Below are 25,072 nucleotides of genomic sequence, written 5' to 3'. Positions count from 1 at the left end.
TGAAGGAAAACATCGTGAGGAAACCTGCATACCTGAGAGGCCCGTGCTCAGCAGTGGGCAAGTATATAATACAGGGCTGATATTATTATATTATTACTGACTTCATCGAACCTGATAAGAGTTTTTCTTTGGAATATCGAAAGCTAAGAATTTATTTTCATACGGACACAGCAAAGTGGCCCGCATTCCGCCTGGTGAGTGAGTGAATGGAATATTACTCTTTTTAGTACAGGAGGCCTTGGTATAGCAAAGACAGGTGTAGAAAACTCTTTAACAAAGTAGTTGTTGCATCTTGTTTGAAGAGATAAGCTGGTAGGACCTGATTCGTAACACCGTTAAGTCTTGAAGTAACAGTTATTGATAATATATTTTAAACTAGCTTTTGCTCGCGGCTCCGCCCGCGTTATAAAGTTTTTCAGGCTAAAGTTTTCCATTTTAAAAGTAGTAGTTTCGCGGGAGCCTATGTTCTTCCCAGGGTTTCAAACTGTCTCCATACCAAATTTTATCTTAATACGTTGGGTAGTTTTTGAGTTTAAGACGTTCAGGCAACCGGATGCAGCGGGGGACTTTGTTTTATGATATATTTTTTTAGATCTTTTTAAGAGGAATAATCCCGACATACATCATTGTTGCATAACTTTAACCGTTTACGCAGCGCACGCAACGGAAGCTCTCAAAACTAATAAATTGTCCCCGTATTTGTAACATGTTTCATTACTGCTCCGCTCCTATTGGTCATAGCGTGATGATATACAGCCTATAGCACCCCACAAATAAAGGGCTATCCAACACAAAACGAATTTTTCAGTTCAAACTGGTAGTTCCTAAGATTAGCCATTACTGCTCCGCTCCTATTGGTCATAGCGTGATGATATATAACCTAGAGCACTCCACGAACAAAGGCCTATCCAACGCAAAAGAATTTTTCAGTTTGGACCGGTAGTTCCAGAGATTAGCCATTGCTGCTCCGCTCCTATTGGGTATAGCGTGATGATATATAGCCTATAGCAATCCACAAATAAAGGGCTATCCAACGCAAAAAGAATTTTTCAGTTTGGACCGATAGTTCCTAAGATTAGGAAACAAATATAATGAGAAAGCTTCGAACTGCTAAGCTATCGGGAGTTACACGTGTCATTGTGAGTCAACCATAAAAGATAGACATATGCTGTCGTGGGATATTTTTACATAATTTTAAGGAGAACATTTCCGTCATACATGATTTCTATGTAGCTTTAACCATTAAGGTTGCACACGCGACGGAAGCTTAAAAATGGAGTAACTTCTCCCGTTTTCCCAACATTTCCTTCACTGCTCTGCTCCTATTAATTGTAGCGTGATGAAAAGTATACTATAACCAGCACAGGAGTATGACAAATAATTGTACCAAGTTTCGTTAAAAATCCGTCGAGTAGTTTTGTTTCTATAACGGTTATACAGACAGACAGACAGACAGACAGACAGACAGACAGACAGACAAAAATTTTACTAATTGCATTTTTGGCATCAGTATCGATCCCTAATCACCCCCTGATAGTTATTTTGGAAATATATTTCATGTACAGAATTGACCTCTCTACAGATTTATTATAAGTATAGATAATGTTTCAGATTGTCAAATATTTGCATATTCCCTATATTTATTCCTCATTCGTCGCCATAGTATCCGCAACCTTTACTCAGTTACAGGATTTCCTAAAAAATATTCGAAGTGGATCTCTCCGTTCTCTCCGCCCGTGTGTATCGCGAATGTTAGACAAAGTTTACTGGCTTAGTAGTTTCATGATTTTTGTATGAGCTTTGTGCCAAGAATTTTAGAGGAACTTGTTCGACACAGTTTTGGTCTGTATGTCCGGCAAATGTAAGAGGGGAGTTGCCAAAGTTGTTATGTTAAGTTTGGATGTTTAATTGGCAATATGTTTGCGACGGTCTAGAATGTTTATGTTAGTCTTGTTTATTGCCTACGCCCATTATTAATATAGTGCTAAGTGATCTTTACCGTCTAGAAATACCGAATATAAGATAAGTATGCGCTGCCTGTCTTGAAGGAAACGCGAGAGAATTATGAACTGCATTGGGAGTTTTGGCTCTCGGACAACATACAAAAGGATATTTAACAGTAAGCTTCTTCTTGACGTCAGTTTTCTGTGCATTCACTCGCTTGATAGTACATCTTTTATTAAATAGCCGTTAACTAACGATCCATCTTCAAGCAATATACTATGCATTTGATGCAAATATTCATCATTTCTGACTTTTATGTATCGTAAATCGACATTAAAAGCGAAGTCTATAAATCTATCAGTCTAGACTTGTATAACATTGTTTATAGCTTTTCTAAGTTGGCGGTGGGGTATGCGAAAGTCGGCGTAGGCATTACATACATATTGTTTATTTCAACCGCAGGGAGCTAGTTTTTAGGTCTTTAAAATGCTGTAGATTTACAGTTTTACTTATAAACTTGTTTCAGCGTTTAGAGGTGGTTAAGAATAGCTGAAATAGCTGTAAAACATCACCGGTTTCCTAGTTTAAACCTTATTAAGAGGCATGATGGCGGCATTTGATTTAAAGCTGATCGAGTAAATTTGTGTTTTCACTAAACATAGCTTTGCGAATTTTTAGTAAGACTGTTAGTATATGTAAATTGTAAACAAGTTATTTTGAAATAAAGCCTACACGGTGTGTCTTCTTACCAAATATAACAATAGGTAATGCAGTTACTTAGTTCTGATTTTCCATGATTTGTGCAGTTTTAGGATGACGTATAAATTCTATTGATGCTGATCAGCCTGACCATATTCAGTTCCAAACAAGCCGGCATAATCATGTCGACTGGCGAGGGATAAACGACTTCTCTCAGTCAACACTTTATCAAGACCCTACTCCAGTAACCATCAGGAGTGAGGTACTTTTACCACCTAATTATCAAGATAGTCTCGTCGTTAATTTAAATAAAAATCCGAAACAATGTACCGAAGTTCGACAGGCTGCTGGTCAATGGGTCACGGTTCCAGACGGCCTAGAATACATTTGTTTATAAAGTTTCGGCTTCGTGGCTAATTAATTGTGGAGGGATGTATTGATCGGGCACTGATTACCTCGAGTTTACCTCAGATACTCTCGTTGGTAGAATTTGCGTTCTCGAAATTTATATAGTTTCAAGAATGCTTTTAGGGAAAGTGCAAATCACGTGGGACAAACTAACATTTTGGCGATCGATGAGATATGCGATGTATCGTCGGTTGACAATATACGATTTAATTACTTGATACTATCGCGTTCAGCGTGGTCAAACGTTCACGGTGGTTAACGTAATGGAATGAGTATTAGAATCGATTGCGAAACTGGCTCTCATTAATATTAAACTTTTATCAACTAGCGGTAGTACACAAGTAATACAATGAAATGTTTATAATAGCGATAACTTGCAACTATTGGACAAGCACTTTCAGATGTGTTTACAGTAGTGGCAATATGTCTATAGTTTATATAGTATTTTTCTGTTGGTAGGATATATTTTATATCCGCCTTCCAGTGCGCACGCACGCACGCACATACATGCCTTTTATCCCCGAAGATGCAGAAATGATGCACCCACTTTTTTCGCCGTGAGTATTCCATCCCATGATGTGATAAGGACTGAATCTAATACCATATCGGGCACAAATTCCAGTTTCGGACTGATGTTACCTAAGCTAAAAAATATAGTACGAATGCCCGATGGTTTCAACTCAGGATTCGCAACTAGGACCCGAGAACGGTGTCGCACAGCAGGCATAATAACTACATCAATGAAGTAGTCTTAAAATAAAAACACAACCAAAATATTATTAACCTTGTTTTACAAAGTTAGGTACTTAATGGCTTCTGAAATAGAAGCTCCGCCAAGAAATTCAAACGCTAGACATCACAAACCCACGTTTGATAACTCAAGCCATAACTTAATTTGGAATTCCTGTCCAAGCAATTAAAGTAAGATTTTGAATCAGATCTTAAATGTTAACAGGCTGAACTTAGCCACAAGGGGTGTCCCAACAACTTCATCAATTATTAAACTATCCGATTAGTCGATAAATTGACCGAGTAACGTCAGTTAACAAGTTAATAGTGTTGTTAAGTTCCAGGTGCAATGTATATTGAACGTCAATATAAAGGTTATTTATTGAGTGTAAAGAAACGTTTTGTATGTATCTGCTTGGCCTTATTAATACATTTATGAAGTTATATTTATGACTAGCTTTTGCTCGCGGCTCCGCCCGCGTTATAAAGTTTTTCAGGCTAAAGTTTTCCATTTTAAAAGTAGTAGTTTCGCGGGAGCCTATGTTCTTCCCAGGGTTTCAAACTGTCTCCATACCAAATTTTATCTTAATACGTTGGGTAGTTTTTGAGTTTAAGACGTTCAGGCAAACGGATGCAGCGGGGACTTTGTTTTATAATATATTTTTTAGAACTTTTAAGAGGAATAATCCCGACATACATCATTGTTGCATAACTTTAACCGTTTACGCAGCGCACGCAACGGAAGCTCTCAAAACTAATAAATTGTCCCCGTATTTGTAACATGTTTCATTACTGCTCCGCTCCTATTGGTCATAGCGTGATGATATACAGCCTATAGCACCCCACAAATAAAGGGCTATCCAACACAAAACGAATTTTTCAGTTCAAACTGGTAGTTCCTAAGATTAGCCATTACTGCTCCGCTCCTATTGGTCATAGCGTGATGATATATAACCTAGAGCACTCCACGAACAAAGGCCTATCCAACGCAAAAGAATTGTTCAGTTTGGACCGGTAGTTCCAGAGATTAGCCATTGCTGCTCCGCTCCTATTGGGTATAGCGTGATGAAATATAGCCTATAGCAATCCACAAATAAAGGGCTATCCAACGCAAAAGAATTTTTCAGTTTGGACCGATAGTTCCTAAGATTAGGAAACAAATATAATGAGAAAGCTTCGAACTGCTAAGCTATCGGGAGTTACACGTGTCATTGTGAGTCAACCATAAAAGATAGACATATGCTGTCGTGGGATATTTTTACATAATTTTAAGGAGAACATTTCCGTCATACATGATTTCTATGTAGCTTTAACCATTAAGGTTGCACACGCGACGGAAGCTTAAAAATGGAGTAACTTCTCCCGTTTTCCCAACATTTCCCTTCACTGCTCTGCTCCTATTAATTGTAGCGTGATGAAAAGTATACTATAACCAGCACAGGAGTATGACAAATAATTGTACCAAGTTTCGTTAAAATCCGTCGAGTAGTTTTTGTTTCTATAACGGTTATACAGACAGACAGACAGACAGACAGACAGACAGACAGACAGACAGACAAAAATTTTACTAATTGCATTTTTGGCATCAGTATCGATCCCTAATCACCCCCTGATAGTTATTTTGGAAATATATTTCATGTACAGAATTGACCTCTCTACAGATTTATTATAAGTATAGATTATTAAGATGATGGAAAACAAATCTATAACAAAATATATAAAAAAATACTATTTTAAAAATAGGTATTTACTATAAAGCTACCATGATACACAAAATTTACGTTTCCAATCGTCAAGACAAAATAGGTGTTAAAAAAGAGCAGGAATTTTTTAACTTCTCTCGGTCATACTGTTTCTAGAAAATCTAATGGCAAGGATGCTTCGTCACGTAGATTTTCTATAAGATCTACCTTACAGAATCAGTCAGGCTGTCTTATTTATATTTTATGACATACTAGCTTTTGCTCGCAGCTTCACTCGCGTGATGCTGTTACCCGGATAAAAGTCCCACTATATATTTTCCTGGGATAGAAAATCTATCATCCCAGGGTCTTAAACTATCTCCATATAAAATTTCAACAAAATCCGATCAGTAGATTTTGAGAAAATCGATACACAGACAGACAGAAAATGAGACTTTGTTTTATAATATGTATAGATATACGTCCTGCTTACTGGGCTGTGGGTATGTGGGCTGATCCGCGAACATGTCGCGTCGGAAGGATCTGTTACAAGAGACTTATCACCATGTTGCCGTCCATCCATGAAGATTTTGTAGAGTATTCTTGCACCAGTAAACTGCATATTAAAACACACAAGCCGTATTGTAACGTTATAAATCTACTAGACAGTCATTTTCGTAATCTAGATTCCCAGTAAGGTCAGAGTAACTACTCCACTTTATAGACCACTAAAAGAAATCATTGGAAAGATAATAAACTAAACAAAGCATTTGTTATCTGGCGACGTTTCATCGCATTTTATTTCCATTATGTTGATAGTATCGCTGACAAATGTTTTCGTATAGATGTTTGGTTTACTGCTAGATAGTTTTATTGTTGTCAATGGTTGTCTCAAGGACAAAGTTGGTGTTGTAGATTTATTGACATGCTAGGCCTTGATTGCCAGTTCTGCCTGACTGACGGTCGGGTATAAAGTTTTACTATGTAATTTTTAGGAGAAGAAACCTATGACATGTTCTGTTTGTATGGCAAATTCCGTTTTTTTCTTTCGTTTCAAATGAGTTCATAAAAAAAGAGTTCTGATATTATTGAGATATTATTGTAGGTGCATCTAATAAGACCGACTAGCCGTTGGACATAACATTTGCACCTCGAGCTTACCTCTCCTTCCAGTGTTATGGACATTTAAGAAAAGATCATCCTCATTAGAGAAACTCCTAGGCGTTCCTGAGCATCCTTTAATTAAACACAAATAGTCCAATCAATTGTCCAGCCTGCTTCAGCAATTAGCATGCACAGAATCCAATACGAGCTATTTAATATGGATATGGGATATTAATTATGCCATTATCGCTGTCGACTTGATTTACTAATGTCCAATAGTCATCGAGAATTGCCGTCGCCTCGGGCCCTATCTCTTGGATGATTGGATGGTAAATTTCGACCACATGAAATGAAATGAAATGAAATGATTTATTTGAATCTGTAAAATGTTATACATTATTTAGATTCCGTCAATATTAACTCAACCACCAGTTCGGAAAGCAGTTTTCACCAGAGAAGAACGGGCAAGAAACTCTGGTGTTGCTCTTTTCAATCAGTTTAGGGTAAAGACTACAGTACATGATAAAGTGAAAAGAGAAAAAAAAAAGTTTAGAGCAGTTCATTTATAGGCTCGTGAAATAAGGAATAAATTAATTTAAATTTTCATATGACTGCACAACCCTCTCAGGAATCATGAAATTTCTCTATTATCCTTATAATTATTTCCTCCATCAAGAAGACTATTATGGATTTAAAACGATGTATACACGTTCTGCTAAAGGTTTGGACGATGTAAAAACATACCCTACAACAATTAACCGTAAGCTTTTGCCTAATTCTCGATCAAACTGAGAATCGATTCCGGTAAATGAAATTCAATTGAAGGGAACAATTATTGTCACTAATTTCATTGCGTCATTGTCATGCTTTATTGAATTTGCTGTCAAATCTATTTGTATATATACAATTACATTATATCGGTCATTAAATGCATCACAATAATTAAAATTTATGAACTATTTGACTCTTGATTTACTTTCATTATTTTCTGTTTTATTTATTGTTTCATTATTTTCTTCTAGTATCCTTTTCCTCAATAAAAGTCCCACAGGGACCGCGTATTCTCCAGGATTAAAAGTAGTCGGCCTTATTTGATCCCATATATTACTGTCTTTATGTGAATCAGTTTGATATGGTTTTATTGCATTTGAGTAACGAGACGAGTATGGAGTTCGTCTGATCATAAACGATGCGACCGTCCATAAACAGTAGCAAAATCGTAAAAGCTTTTGAATTACAAAAATACAGCGTGGCACATCACTGCGCTCATCATCCTAAGACATAAGAAAGTATCAAGATGCCCAGTAATTATGTTACAATGGCCTTCAAAACGGAATAGAAAAATGCATACACATTATTGCAGAAATAGACATGGAGGTTGTACCTACCCAATCGGCTCTCCGCATAAGAGAGATCTACCGCCAGTTCCAGAGAAAAATGATAAAACTATAAACACTTTTGTATTTAGATTATTACCAAGAACTCGTGGCCCTAGTTTCGGCAGTCGTAATTGAAGTGAGTGTTGATACACGCATTGGTTGTGATTGGACTTTGTGTGTCGTTAACATAGCTGTATTTCAACCCATTTTGTAATATAAAATGAAATAGGTAAGCGAATAATGGTTGAGACTATACCTCTGCGTACCCTTAACTATCATGAATATATAGATTAAACATTAATACTACTAAAACTTAAACTACCTACAGACAAATAAACAGCCTATTGAAACCTAAATATAATCTACCGGATCCACTCTCTTTTATTTCATCCCGAAGTAATGTATCGAATTCTGCATACAAAACACCGATCGTCGAATCGCCGGTTTGTTATAAGAAGTTAAGGGCTGAAAGTAATGGCACTCAATGTTTGCCGTTGTAGTTGAAATACAATATCTAGTCTAGTGAATACTCATTGAACAGTAAGAAAAAGTTGAGTTTCTTACATTCCAGAATATTCCGTCTTTAAACCTTCTTGACTGACTTGTAGGTCAGGATCGATGCATTTGTGTAGCATCGAGCATTTAATCTCAGTGAGATTTAAGGAGCATTGAGCTCTTGTGTCAATTTCGTTGCCTATTAGGGTAACTGCCAATGTCGAAGGGTCCATTTAATTCCTGCCGGCTTCCCTTTAGTAGTTTATTTAATATCTAATTCATCATTAGGTCATTTTGCAGATCGTATTCATGCATGTTAGTACCTAATATCTACGTAATACCTGTGCTTAGGTACAGGCCGTGCCGGGTTCCTTTATGAAGAATTTTACCCTTCGCTACAGGTACCTGCCATATTCTTTAGCAGGCTAGCTAAAATATCGCCATGGTCAGCTCTGCTGTGTAATAAGCCGACATAATTCGAGGACCCTTGAGTGCCGTTGTAATTGGACTATACCATCATTTATTATAATCAGTAGCATAGCTTGACCCGGGCCGGGATCAAAAATTTAACACTTAACAATCTCACACAGAACCCTAATCACTAAGATACAGCTTGTGTATAAGGAACTAAGAGCAACTATTACCGCTGCATTCAGACACAAACATTTGCCAAATACGCAAACGTTTGTCCCAGGGCATCTTCGGTCCCTTGTCTTATCTACTAGTCGGCTCATCGGCCGTCTCGTCAAAGGCACATTCAGTGTACAAATCCTTGAATTGTGCTTTATATGTAGATCTACTAAGTGTTTTAAAGGATATAATATAGGTGCAAATAACTCGTCTGTATTGCCCCAATGTGAACAATTGTTGGAGATATATTGAATTATTAATGATTTAACGAATAAATAATATAATCTGTGATAATTAAACTTAATGTTTCTAGACTGTAGAAGCTTTGCCAAAGTAAAAAATATTCGCCCATACGTATTATGTTTGGAACAGTTATAATTGAATTATTATAATTAATATATTTTAGGTATCAATAATTCTTTTGTATAGTTTATGACCAATATTTATGCACCGATTTCAACGAGATATTCTATCATTAACATACCATGCCTTTTAAATATATAATTCATTAAATTTATACAACAAAGGATCTGACCTTCTATATCACGCACCATCATCATACGTTCATAAGATCAAAATAAAATGGTTAACCAACACAAGTCAAAAGTATCAAAATCGAAACCCGACCCTGTTGCCGGGCTACCCGCCGGTGAGAGGCGACAGCGTCATCCAACACCGTGTGAGTGCCGTCAAGCTCTGCTGAACGGTCGTTCACTCTATATAAGTATTAGTGGAGTTACAAGCGTAGCTATGTTTTGAAATAGTCATTTTATTAAACCCAGTATCAGCTAGTATGGAATTTGTGCTCGATATGGCGATAGGCTCGCCCGCTATCAAATGGGATGGAACACAGACGAAAATTGGATATTAAATAAAATAAAAAATAAAAATGCTTTATTCATCACGTAGGCGAACATAGTTGCACTTATGATAAGTCAAGGTACATGAGAATATTCAATTATTACTTAATTAGATTAGCTTATATAAACAAAGACAATAAAATAAATGAAAAATATACTTAGTAAACAAAGAAGCCAGCTCGGGCTGGCAGGGAAGAAGAAATAAAATTATGTATGTATGTATTTTTAAATAAGCAATAAGGGAGAAACGCGTCGCGATCCTCACCGGTGAGGACAATAAAAGCCCTAACCTAGCTAACCTACCAGCCTTTCACTAACTACCTAAGCGATGACTACCCGAAGAAGAAAGGCAGAAAGAAACTCCGGGCTTTATTTTTGTCATCAATTGTCTATTCATTTATAATATTGTTATTAAATATATATTTTTTTAATAAGTCTTTTCTATACAAAGTCTGATTAATTATATAAGCTAATACACGCACATCACCGTAAAATTGCGGAGAAAATCCACATAAAAGTATTTAGCAATAACTAAAAACTAACGGAAAAAAACAATAATACTAAAAAATTATAAAAACTATGAAACAGTCAGTGTACAGCGTGCATACGCCTACATTTACAAACATAATATTTTCATTTCATATTTTGTCGCAGATCTTGGTCAATATAATTAAGATTATAAATTTTAAGGCTGGTGCAACAAAATGATCGGTCGGTCGTCTATTATACATTGATAATTCAATGAGTCAATATAAAATAAAATATGTCACATAAATTTAAAACTGTTACCCAGTATAATGTCAAAATTGTAGAAAGGTACACATGAGACGTTTATGTAGTTAATTTATAATATTGGCGTTAACATAGGGTTGGACAGGGTGTGCAGGACTGTTTTTCCAAACCGTCTGATCATCGAGGTAATCCTTTACATTATAATACCCCTTTGACATTAATTCGCGCTTAACATGACACTTAAATTTGTAGCCGGGCAGATTGGTTATTTCAAGAGGGATTTTATTATAGAATTTGATACAATTCGCTAGATAAGATTTATTTGTTTTACAGAGCCGGAAATTTGGAACAACTAGTTTATTCTTATTTCTAGTGTTCAAACAGTGCAAGTCACTGTTTTTCATAAAAGTACCTAGGTTCTTACGGACATACATAATATTTTGAAAAATGTATTCAGCTGGCAAAGTCAGTATATTCACCTCCTTAAACAGTTCTCTAAGGGAATCGCGAGACCGAAGGTTATAAATTGCACGAATCGCTCTTTTCTGTAAAATAAAAATGGTCTGCAGATCTACTGCAGTACCCCACAGAAGAATGCAATAAGACATAATGCTGTGGAAGTAAGCGAAATATACTAACCTTGCCGTAGCCACATCAGTTAAATATCTGATCTTCCTAATAGCAAAGACTGCAGAACTCAATTTACTCGAAATTCTTTGAATGTGGGGTCCCCATTGTAATTTCCTATCGATAGAAACCCCAAGGAAGACTGTAGAGGGTACTAATTCTAGTTTATTCCCGTCTAAATCAATATCAGTTCCATTAATCTTGTTCAGTAACGAGAATCGAACACATTTAGTTTTTGCTGCATTTAATAGAAGATTATTGGCAAAAAACCAGTCAGAAATCAATTTAAATACTTTATTTGGCTCTACAAAATTTCCTTCCCTTCTATTTAATTTAAATATTAGTGAAGTGTCGTCAGCGAATAATACAACTTCAGCCATTTTGTTAATAATGTACGGTAGATCATTAATATAAACTAAAAACAGAAATGGTCCCAAAATTGAACCCTGGGGACCCCAATCCCAACTGTGGACCCTGCAGAGGAAACGTTGTTGATAAAAACTTTTGTTTCCGACCCGATAAATATGAAGATATTAGTTTAAGCCCCACTCCCTGATGCCGTAATAGTGGAGCTTTAAAATGAGGGTTCCATGATCAACGCAATCGAACGCCTTGGAAAGATCACAAAATACCCCTAAAGCATCCTGCGATCCCTCCCAGGCATCCAACACAGCTTTAACTAATGCACGTCCTGCATCTTGCGTGGACCTACCCTTTGTAAAACCGAATTGCCTGTCATGTAGAATCTCATTTTTATTAAAGAACACCAGCATTTGATTAAGCATTAACTTTTCGAATATTTTACTTAAAGCTGGTAAAATAGAAATAGGCCTATAATTGGAGGGGGGTGTTGGAGCAACCAGTTTTAAAAATTGGTACTACTTTACTTATCTTCATAAGATCAGGGAATATGCCGTCTCTTATGCAGCAATTAAAAATATCAGAAAGGATTGGGGCGATGCTAACTATCACTGACTGCAACGCTTTAACAGACAAACCCCAAAGATCTTCAGTACTCTTCATGTTTAAGCTCCTGAATACTTTTATAACATCATAATGAGTAACACATTCAAATTCGAAATTTGGAATTGATAAATCTAAATATTGTTTTAAGAATGACTCAGCTGCCTCTGGTGAGGATGGCAGACATTTTGTCGTCTCAAATGGTATGTTATTGAAAAACTTTTCGAAGTAATTAGCCACAGAATTATTGTCTGAAACTAGTTCGTCATTAATGTTTAATACAATCTTGTCATTACACTTAGTTTTGCCAGTTTCAGTATTAATTATTCTCCAAGTTGTTTTAATTTTATTATCCGATTTTTTTATATTTCTACTAATATAAGCAGCTTTGGCATACCTACATACACTTTTAAAAATTTTAGAGTATGTTCTTACATAATTAGTAAATTTGACATCAGGTGTAAAGGACCTTCTGTCATATAATTCGTATAGAACATCTCTACTACGCCTAATACCTTTGGTTGCCCAAGCACTGAAAGATATTTTATTTTTAGTGTTACTGATTTTACACTACATGTTTTATTGAATACATTTGTCACACTATTTAATAATGTTTCAAACATATTATTTGGGTTGTCCGAGTCGCAAGTCAGCATAGGCAGCACGGAATTAAGTTTTGTGCTAAATTTCTGCAAATTACGTAGGGATAGTGGTCTAAATTTAATAATGTTTTTACTTCTTTGTTTTACACAATTAAGTTTGACCATTTGACAAGTATGGTCTGAGCGAACACCGGTTAATAATTCTTTATAGTCAATTTTAAAATTTGAGATAACATTATCAATACACGTGGCCGAAGTTGTAGTTAGTCTAGTTGGCTCGAGAAAGTGACAGTTAAGATTAAATGATTGGAGCAAAGTCAAAAATAAACTTTTGTCTGTTGTATCTATCAGTAAATCTATATTAAAGTCTCCGCAGACTAAAATCTTACTATGCATCTTAAGTTTTTTAGAATATCCTCCATTTTAGAGATAAAAGCTAATATGTTGGATGAAGGAGGCCTATATACACACAATATGATATAATCACTAGTCTCTGCACATGAGACCTCACACACTCGTTCAACAGAAAGTTTTGTTATATCTTGTCTATCCTTGTAAGAGATACCATCCTTGATGAGGATCATGGTGCCTCCACCTTCTGCTGAAATCCTAATAAACGAGCTGGCAACTCTGTAGCCATTGACACTAAACGCCATTCTATCTGGTTTCAACCATGTCTCAGTAAAACATAAAATATCAACATTATACCTTTCCACAAATAACTCAATGTCAAAAGTTTGCCAGAGAAACGATTTATGTTTTGGTGGGTTAACATTAAAAACAAGTCATCTTCCTCTGTTGTCATACTTAAATGTTTAAATTATTGACTACAATAGTATTAGTAGTACTACTAAAACATGTAGTAATTGAGGACTTCGTCATAGTACTTATGACTGTCTTAATATTATATGCTAACAATGTAGCTATAGAATGTCTACAAGTATTTGTCAGATACACTGTATCCCTAGTCAAACTTAAACTACATTTTTCAATAAAATTATTGACGTCCAAAAATATAAATTTATCACTGTAATGGTTTACTAAAAAGTGCATCTGCTTATTAAGTGTGTGAATATGATTGTTTACTCTATCTGATACATTTGATAAGTAAGGAAATGCACAAAGTATTATTTTTTGACAATTAAGGCTGATCATAGAGCCTATGCTACTCGATATGTCATTTTTAGTTAAATTAAAGCTATTTCCTACTAATATTGCAATACAAGAGTCAGGAGTATATGTCTTGCTAACAACTTGTTTAATAATATTTTTATAGAGCATTCCTGGGAAACAGTAACTCATAGCGGAGTGCTCTAGGCTATTGCTCAGCGATGACCCAAAGCCCCTTCCGAAGTTGTCAGAGAACACAATAGTGGGAGAAACATTACATGAAGATATTAGTTGTACAGCTACCCTACCTTTCGAGAATAAAGGCATGATGGGGGTTTTTTGTTTTCATAAAGTGGTAATCATCCCTCGCCAGTCGACACAATTATGCCGTTTGAAACATGTTCAGCAGTGTATAATAGTACAAATTTGTATATACATTTCAAATATCTACACGAATTTCGTATTTATAATAGTAGGACGGAGTAAGAAGTCAGTTTGTACGTAACATTGTAACAAGTTTGAGTTTTACCATGTGTGTGATTTTGAACGTCCCTTCTTGGTCTGTTAAGAATTTTACCACATAACCTCGCGCTATTTTACTTTAGTGCTATTACACGTTAGCTACTTTTTAACCCTTTTAACCAGATTCTTCCTTTATATGACAATGTAGTGGTTTCGTTAACGATTCATACAATATTGTGGTTGGGCGAGGCATGTAAATTACGGTCCCTACTCAAACAGTAATTTATGTCATACATTTAGATTTCATATATGTTATATTATGGGGGTAGAAAGGATCCAAATATTTGTAATATAAGCCACCTGCCCATACAATATCGTACGGAGAGGAGCCAGTAATAGTAATATACAATACAACCAGAGTAGTGGAATAATTAGCCTTAACTTAAGGTAAATAAGAGCTATTTCTCCTGTAAGAATATGCTTTAAAAATTGACTAGAGTACATAATTCCTTGAACATCCATTTCTCATATAAGACGTGTCAATTCTTAACTATTGTAGCCGTTAAGTACAATGAGTCAGGAATCATAAATTCTTTCTAGAAAGTTCTAACAGTTGTCTCTTTGTTACAGTACCTACTGCACATGCGCAGGGCGTGCTGGGTAAGAAAGCAGCTCTTCCCTGCGATATCCAGCCGCTGGCCGCGGAAGACCACGTCTCAATGGTCTTGTGGTTCAAGGAGACTGATGGAGAACCTTTATACAGGTACTACATAAAATATTGAACGTTATTTTGCTATGTAAGAGTGAATTCTTACATAGCAAAATAACGTTCATAGACTGAAGTCTACAGCTTGTTCTGTTTCTGTTGCTAAACAAAAGTGTGAAGCAATGGACATATGTCTCAGAGTTATAAACGCAGTGGAGTGCAACGAATTACTTTGTAATTCAATTTTCATTCAAAGTTCTGTATCGAGTTGCTACTGTTTATCGGCAGTCGTATCGCTTATCACCAGGTAAGCGACATAATCGTCTCGTCATTTAATAACTTAAAAACGCACACTTATATTACGTTTGAAGACATTCTAATCAGTATAACTACAGGCATTATGACACATTCCGTCTAATGATTTGTATCTTAAATAATAAGATGGTGTTGCTACAGTTTATTAGCAATCGTAGGAGTTTAAAAAAGCGACGTTATCGTGTTATTGAGCCTAATAATAAAATTATAAAAAAGGCGCAAATGAACAAGTATATGTTTGTAACCAACTAATACCGCACACATCGCAAACATCAAATCGAAAACCGGAATTTTATTGTTTATTGCACTTAATATACATACGCACTTACATATTGATATACATAGGTATATATGCGGGATTTCTAGATTCAAAAACAACCATCAGAACAAAAACCTCCAAACGCGGCAAAAAGTTTACATAACTGACCACACAGTGGCCGGAACCTTAATTGTATTTAAATACATTTACGCGTGGAACAAAAAGCCTGACACTACCTAACAGGTTTTTGGGATTCCAACGAGTTCACCATTAATAAAATGAATGGTCAATTTAAATTCGGATATTTCATTAACCTATAATTATTATAATATAATAATAATATCAGCCCTGTATTATATACTGTCCCACTTTTGGGCGCGGGCCTCCTCTACTACTGAGAGAGATGAGGCCTTAGTCCACCACGCTGGCCTAGTGCGGGTTGGTAGACTTCACACACCCTCGAAAATTCCTATAGAGAATTTTTCAGGTATGCAGGTTTCCTCACAATGTTTTCCTTCACCGTTAAAGCGAACGATAAATTCACAAAGAATACACACATGATTTTTAGAAAAGTCAGAGGTGTGTGCCCTTGGGATTTGAACCTGCGGATATTCGTCTTGGCAGTCCGTTCCACACCCAACTAGGCTATCGCCGCTTTAAAGCAAGCGATAATTCACAAATCTGTAATTAAAACACCCAAATGCGACGACCTCATTTGTCTAGTGGTAGCTTACTTATGTTACTAAATTAAGCATTCTAAAATCAATCTATATACATTATAATACAAAGTCCCCTTTTCTTTCTGTATCTATGTGATCGATTTTCTCAAAATTTCCTGTAAGGATTTTTATGAAATTTGGTATGGAGATAGTTTAAGCTCCTGGAAAGATTATAGGCTACTCTCTACTCCGTGACAATATATGGCGGGGCATTAATCCCGGAAAACTCTTTCACGCAGGCGAAGCCGCGAGCAAAAGCTAGTACAATATAATATTGTCACAACTAAAGTGCTTTTCCCAAGGGCACACACCTCTGATTTTCTAAAAAAAAATATGCGTGTGTTCTTTGTGAATTATCGCTTGCTTTAACGGTGGAGGAAAACATCGTGAGGAAACCTGCATACCTGAGAAATTCTCTATTAGGAATTTTCGAGGGTGTGTGAAGTCTACCAACCCGCACTAGGCCAGCGTGGTGGACTAAGGCCTAATCCCTCTAAGTAGTAGATTAGGCCCGTGCCCAACAGTGGAACAGTATATAATACAGAGCTGATATTATTATATTATTAAAGTGATTTTGATTAAAATAAAAAGTACTATTACTGATTTTACAGAAATACTTTCACAAAGATATTACCAAAAAACCGACCGGTACGAGTGTCAATGACAAATCGCCTCGGTCTGTCAAACGGTCAGTGTTTTATAGCAAAGAGTGTCACAAATACCATTACAATAATATTTCAGTGCTTAAAATATAATACAAGTGTTTCGAAGGACCCACCTAAAGTACCGCCTAGACTGTCATTAATGAACTAGACACAAAATGGTGACAAGAAGAAAAACAAACTATAAAAACTATTAACTGACTAAAAATGCTTGGTATACAATTTAATTGGAGCAACAGCCGCTTTTGTTATTACGTGAAAACAAAATATTGTCAGTCCGGTAATGGTATATTATATTTCATGTTTGCCTATCTTAAACAATTTAACACTTTGTATTCTAATTAATGTCATTCAAAAAGTGTAGATTTACGATTAGCATGTACAATCTGAAGACTCGAAATTGGAATTTTAGTACGTCTAATGGAAAAATACAAGCTGCCATTTTTGTTCGTACTAGTTTAAATACATCATCTCTTTCACTTGAAACATTAACGTCAATAATGTGTTTGTGCGTACAAAACACTTTTTTGTTCGATTTTTAAGGGTACGGATGTTTCCCTTTTGGAATTCATTGATTTTAACTCCATATTTCTAACAGTTACGACGTGCGCGGCCGTCTCACGTCGCAGCCTAAGCTGTGGTCTTCCCCGGGAGGGTTCGGATCCCGGGCGTACTTCAGGGCCGCTGCTACACCAGCAGTGCTATTCGTGGACAGCGTGCTATCTACTGATGCTGGTGTCTATCGCTGCAGGGTTGACTTCAAAAACTCGCCCACAAGAAATTTAAGGGTCAACTTTACTGTTATCAGTAAGTAGTCTTATATTTGTAGCTTTCTAATAAACATTTTTTCTTTATAATTGGACACGTCTGATTCATGGATGGTCGGTATTTTGTGTTTTTTTAATATTAATATTCGGGAAACAATCAGAACAATATTTGTCATAAAATAAATCAACCCTAAGTATAATACAATCCAACAAAGTTTTCATAATGAAGTAACACATGTTAAGTTAAAACTGAACAAGCGCTGGGATAAAAACATTGATAAAGAAATAAAAAACAAGAGAAAGCGTCTGTAATATTACATCATATTAATTATACCATATTACATCATGCCAGAGAATGCTTACCCTAAGAGCCCGATTTTCAATAATGCCATAAGTATTATTACTGAATAAATAAAATTATTTGTTGCCACAAACCATAATTGAAATAGAAGAAGTAGCCAAATACTATATTCAATCCAAATAGGACTTGCTGCCATCTGATACCATCTATACATATTATAAAACAAAGTGCCCTTTTCTGTCTGTCTGTATGTTGTCGATTTTTTCAAAATCTATTAAAAGGATTATAATGAAATTTGGTATGGATATAGTTTAAGACCCTGGGAAGGTAATAGGCTTTTTATCTAGGAAAAATATATAGCGAGATTTTTATCCCGAAAACGCCTATACGCGGATGAAGTCGCGAGCAAAAGCTAGGATAATATAAACAAACACACCCGTATATAAAACGTTGAGAAATTTACGCGTGCAATATCAATAATAAACCTATCAATAAGACAATAACTTTGGAACTTATTGACGTCCCCTATTCCCACTTCTCCAGACTATACTAACAGGTGCATCGCATTGATAAACTGTCCGGGATCTTTGAAATATTTGTATGACTAGCCACAAAGGGCATTCATTTTACTGTTTAGATAAGTTTACTAAGTTATGGTTATGTGAAAATCCATTTTGGTAACTACTTTGTCTATTATTCTACGAATAGATGACACTTATTTATATTTTTGGTATTGGTTTAAGTCATTAAAGCTAGTGGGATTACTAGATATGAATATAATATAGTATCTTATGGTCAACACTAAGGAATACTGCTGGTGGTAGGATACATTTTATTATATCCGCCCGGATAGCGACCAACGTACAGATGATGTTAAAACACATATAATCATAATGGCCCACGTAAGTGTGTCGCGTTCCTGGATCAGTCTGTGTATTCCCAGTCCCAACAGGCCGGCAAATTGTGTCGACTGTCGCGGGTTAATCATCTCTCGTCAGTCGCCAATGTAGGACCTAACTTCATGTACCATCAAGTGTAGTGTGCTCACTTTGATATGTGCGTATATACAAAAAAAGCAAGCACTTATATGCAGTTGTTGTCATTGTTTACAGAAAAGATCACTTACCATTATTCCTTCTTAGCGTTTATTTGTGTATACGAATAGAGTTCAAATTTAAATTAAAAAATCGTTAGACGATCATTTAAATGTTCGAAAAAATGTAATGGATAAAATACTTACGCGATCATAAAGCCTTGTTTATATTTAGACAGCGCAATTTTCTTGTACGCACTGCGAATCTTTAAAGGACATGTGCCTCGTCTGAACTACTGAAATGGTGAGGCAATACTCGCCTGGCCTAAACAATAATCGTATATTAGTCTTTGAAGGATATAATAAAAATGTATGATATTCTCACATTCGAAAAAATGGCACAGTGTAAACGTAGTGGCCGATAAACTTGCTCTACGGATTCTTGCATTACATAATCGCATGCAAATTTTAAGATATCGTCTGCATCTGAACAATGTAATGCAAGAATCTCCTGACGATTATTGCATGCAATAATTGATCCATCCAAATGAGAATATACCTATTAAGTATCATCCAAACATAATAAAATGTCTCACAAAATTCCTACAAAATTCACATGTATTCTTATTATCCACTGATTACCATTTATCTTTGTTCATCGAGCGACTTACGATTCAGCGTACGACCGTCGCCCTAGGCCGTCCCGACGACCTCAGAGCAATCCATATAGCGACTTCGGAAAAATAAAAATTTATACGTACCAGTTGAAAATGGATGATTTATTGTGTAAATAGAACTCGGTCGCTATTTTTTCTTATTTGATATGTTTTATGGAGGTTTTGCGACGTGTTATGAATGTAACATCGAATCGAGTGAAGGGTGACCGCGTTTATTGGTTCGATTTGATAGACCTTGAAGGATAGAAAGTATGGGGCGTAGCTTGAACTGTTAGTAGGTAAGTTTGTCAATTATAGCTAGCAGGAAAGGCTTGACATACAGGGCCAGGAAAACACATACTTATCTACTTGGAAATAACACTTTACAATATGTTACTTGAGACGTAGATGTAAAGTAAAAAAGTGTAAGTTTCGAACAAAATAAATATTAATAAAAAGTAACTTTAATTTTATACGCCCTAATGCCACTGCTACTGCTCTAAGAGTATTTGTCGCAGCGGCAACATCATAATTTCAGTCGGAAATACACTCACGGACATGCTATGTTCGTGTTAAACTACAAAATGATCAAAAAATCTGAAAACTAAAGTGAAAATCTTTGTTATTAATCGATGATTTTTGGCACAATGTCAGCAACGGCGAAGACGAGTATGTGGTTTCATTTAGTAGTGCGATGTCAAAATGGCCCTGTATATATTTTATAACTATATGATCGATCTCTTTATTGTCGATAGTTTATAGGTATTTAAGTTAAAAACGCTTTAGTTGGGTTGAAATATTCGTTGAGTTTATTATTCTCCTACTTTGCTATAGAAGTGGATTGATGTGGATGATTGGTCATCCAATAAGTTAGGCGCGTATAACAAAAGGGACCCGCGTAACGTCTCTCATTAGTCCAAATTACATTTAAACTATTGCACTTATCATCAACGGGCGATAGCTTAGTTGTGTGTGGAACAGACTGCTAAGACGAATGTCCTATGGCTCAAATCCCAAGGGCGCATACCTCTGACTTTTCTAAAAATTATATGTATATTCTTTGTAAATTCTCGCTTGCTTTAACGGTGAAGGAAAATATCATAAGGAAAACTGCATACGGGAGAAATTCTCTATGAAAATTTTGAGGGTGTGTAGTCTACCAATCCGCACTAGGCCAGGTGGACTAAGGCCTACTCCGTCTGAGTAGTAGAGGAAACTCTTGCCTAGCAGTGGGACAGTATATAATACAGGGCTGATATAACTATTATATTGTATTACTTATCATCAGCACCAATGTAGACACTGCCATAATAGAAAAAAACAATTCATAACACTTGTAATCGAACCATCGAGTTAACACTTAGCTTGATAAAATGACAATATTTTAATCAAAATATCAGATAATTTTTTCGCAATAATCACGCTTGACCCTCCAACAATTCTTCAATCCCCAATGATAAGTGATTTCTATAGTGTTATTAATTTCGTTTATTTCTCCAGTCATCAGACGAAATAATTACATCAGCAGACAGCGCAGTGACTCTGCCAATTTAATTCCATTAATATCATTCCAAATGGAATGGTCTTAATCTCTGATTGTGATGTGTTGGAAAGTATATTAATGGAATGGTTTTAATTTAATTAGTAAAAGATGGTTGTACCATTGTCTATCCTTTAACGGTCATGCTGGATGTTTGCACTTTTGCTGGAAGAAAAGTACCCTATAGTATATACTATGTCCATCCAGAACTGACAATAATAGTGTCAAAGGTCATCTAAATGAATACATTATTGAATAAGTAATAAACATACACACGACTTCACTTTATGTATAGTAATAGTATGAAGTAGAATAGTGGAATTAAATGTTAAAAATATTAAATTTCTGCACAAGTGCACGCTCGCCCTTTGATAACGTATTCACTAAACTAAATATTCGCGGCAACTGTTAGTTTAACTGCACGAGCGTTGGGACGCGTCAAAATTTACATTTTTGAAGCCGTGCATTTTTATACAACTAAATTGCAAGGTAAGCAGGATTCTTGTTTAGTTGGCACTTAGAATTATTATAAATTATTGTGACATCATTTGGAGTTATAGTGTTTCAGGCCACGACATGCTTTGACCTACTGAAGTGTCCTAATACGTAATTTAAATTAAAGTTTTATTTATTTCATAAAAAAAGTTTTTGCAATTAACTGCATCATTTTGCTTGTAGGGTTCGGCTCAAGTGAATTTAGGGATAAAATTATCTCCTTTAAGTATAATTATTGAAGTTATGTAAGCTTACGAAAGTCCAGCGGACCGCAAGCAATGGTTTGGAAGATCGCTTGTTGAGTACCTATACCAGATCTTGAATCTTATAAAGTACAAGTCATTAGACTAGCTAGAATTGTTTTCAGATTAGAACCGACTAGTATTTTTATTTACATACATATCTCTCATCCCATAGGGACAGGCAACGATTTTTGAGCGGCACATGCTAGTATTTTGAGACACCTCTTTCTCCTTTTCCACACTCAGAGTTCGTTTCATGTTCGCCAGATAGGGGTACTTTTTGGAGGCGCTCATTTACTTGATCAGTGTACTTACTCCGTGTCCCCTTCTAGCCGTGCCATCCACATTATATCAACATTTTCCACCGTATTATAAATGTAGAACGTTCCTGCGGAATCCAAATCGGCTAGAGCGATTGTGATTATTTTGTTATGTTTTCTTCAGATTATACCAGGGACTGTGAAGATTGGTCAGGAAAGGACCATTTTTTTTGCTTTTTACCAATTGCGTCATCATCGGCATTTTGTAATAGATTATAATTAGTGCTACCCGCGCAAAGCCGGGGCAGGTCGTTTGTATTCTTTAACGTAACAATGCAACTAATCTGCTTCTTTATAGAAGAGTCTTGGATATAAGATACTTATTAGCCTTCACCTGTTAACCTTTAGATAAACACGGTTAAAGAAAGCGACGGGAGAATCACGTTTTTAGTTACAGTAAATAATTTTTCCACTTAGGATAACACTGATTTCATTAACATTTCCAATTGACATGAAAATGTTTTTTCTTTTTATTAAAATATCTTTAGGAATTCATGTTATTTGCAGTTTATTAGTAAAGTAATCATAAAAACACCGAGACAAGCTAAATAAAAAAATAAATCTACCAATAACAAATATCATTTTCTATCTCTCTTACGGAAACCGACTGATTACAGCACGTAGTACAGTAATTTATATTATTATAAAACAAAATCCCTTTCTATCTTTGTCGATTTTTTCAAAATCTACTGAACTGATTTGTATGACTGGTTGGTATGGAGATAGTTACTAGAAAAGAGAATATTATGGAATCCACTTAAGTACGGACATTTTTCTTCCCGTAAAGGAAAATGAACAATTATTTTTTGTATAAAAATCCGATCTTAAAAATGTTCAATAATTCGATAAATTAATTTCCGAGAGAAGTGCGTCTTTTGACAAAAGGAACTGATCAATGTAAAAAAAAATAAAGAGTTTTTACTTAGTTCAAAGTCCTTTTAAACTGTAAGAAACCACCAATGCCTCGAAATGTTATTAAAAGAAAGTAGCGTAAGAAAACAAGGTGTTCTGTGCACCAAGAACTCTAGATTAATTAAAATGAAATACCTCTAACAACTAAAAATTGATATAACTTAGAAATAGTTGACATGATTGCGTTAGTGGCAAAGTTAAATTCCGTGCCCGATACGACACTGCTCTGAGGCCTGGGTTCGATACCCTGGTCAGGCAAGGTGACGGGGTATTCGACTTAGTATCAGCCCGGAGTCTGGAACAAGATCAAGATCACCTCTATCACATCATGGAGCGGAATACAGGCTACCCCTTCATGCGTAATGGCGCGATGTATGTATGTGTTACTTAAGATGAACAATTCATATTATGAAAAATCGATCAGTGGAATTGTAAATCCCAGCTTTTACATAGATTCCTAGATAGGTAGAGTAGGAAAAGTACGGCAAGGAGTTAAAATTATCAAACTTCATTGTTTTTTTCGAGCTGTTAATTTATAACCGGTTTGTGAGTCACAATTGTAATGGAAAAAGTTTTGGCAGATTTACAAAGCGTATCTTGAGCAATTCTCTTTTGACATCTAAGGAGACATACGACAAAAGTATTTGGACGTGAACGCGAGAAATAAATGTTTATTAAATAAAAGCGTAAACTTAAGAAATCATTGTATTTATGATATGATGTGTATAGAAATCACGAATCGACGAGTAAAATCACTAGGTTTTGCTCGTTACTATGCCTACCAGCAAGTTCGTTTGCTGTATAGAAGTTGTTCTTTGCAATTTCCCGGGATGTAAAAACGTATAATATAGTATGCTTAGCCAAGGCACTGTCTAATTGTTTCTCTAATTTCATCCAAATTTGTTTAGCGGTTACTGCGTTTAGTTTAAACCCAAACACATAGGTACAATGAAATGGTTAAATAATATGAAAAACGTACAATAATAATACCAGTTCTGTATTATACACTGCCAGCTGCTGAGAACGGGCCTTCTCTACTATTGAGAGGGCTGTTGTCTTAGTCCACCACGTTGCTCTAGTGCGGGTTGGCAGACTTCACTTACCTTCGAAATTAGTTTTTAGAGGATTCTCAGGTATGTAGGTTTCCTCATGATGTTTTCACCGAACCATAATTGATAAATAATAGCAACATAACTTCTGAAAGCCAAAGCTTTGGCCTTGGATTTTGATCGAAACTAATTCACGTACTTATGAAATTTACGTTTATCTGTCTATTTAAGATCGATTAGTTCGAGTACATATAAAAAAAAAAATTACAACTATAGATTTTCCCAAAATTAACCTTTAAACCCAAAGATCCACGGCACTTTGAACTTACGATAAAATTGATATAAATATTTAATGTGTTACGTAGACTAAGAGCGCTTTTGGCTGTCCAAATAAATTTCACGTAATACCTTTAAGGTACCTTAATTTCATCATTATTCATAACCTTATCTTTTATAACGTCGTAAAACAAATTAATTTTGATACAAATAGGCTCTTCGTATTACACGTCGCGTTTCGGTGCGTAATATTTTTCTGTGTGTACACGCGTACAATCAAATGAAGTGACGGCCGATAAACGACGTGAAAAGGCTCTATTGACGGCACCGGATGTGTACGCCGGACGTGCCTAACTTCACAAACGTACTGAAGAATACAGCCTTGAGTTTGTGG

The 25,072-nt window shown here is 35.7% G+C and overlaps 1 protein-coding gene across 1 annotated transcript in view; it reads left to right on the top strand.

Moving 5' to 3' along the window:
- The window catches only part of LOC115445495 (nephrin), a 173,209-nt gene that overhangs the window by 69,795 nt on the left and 78,342 nt on the right, over positions 1 to 25,072 (top strand). Inside the window, exons 2-3 of the mRNA XM_037438239.1 lie at positions 15,057 to 15,189; positions 17,686 to 17,894. Coding sequence (XP_037294136.1) covers positions 15,057 to 15,189; positions 17,686 to 17,894 — 342 coding nt within the window. The remainder of the gene's footprint in view (positions 1 to 15,056; positions 15,190 to 17,685; positions 17,895 to 25,072) is intronic.

Source organism: Manduca sexta, chromosome 13 (assembly GCF_014839805.1).
Source record: "Manduca sexta isolate Smith_Timp_Sample1 chromosome 13, JHU_Msex_v1.0, whole genome shotgun sequence".
Taxonomy (NCBI): domain Eukaryota; kingdom Metazoa; phylum Arthropoda; class Insecta; order Lepidoptera; family Sphingidae; genus Manduca; species Manduca sexta.
Note: the sequence above shows the minus strand (reverse complement) of the source record. Positions and strands in the feature narration are given on the sequence as shown.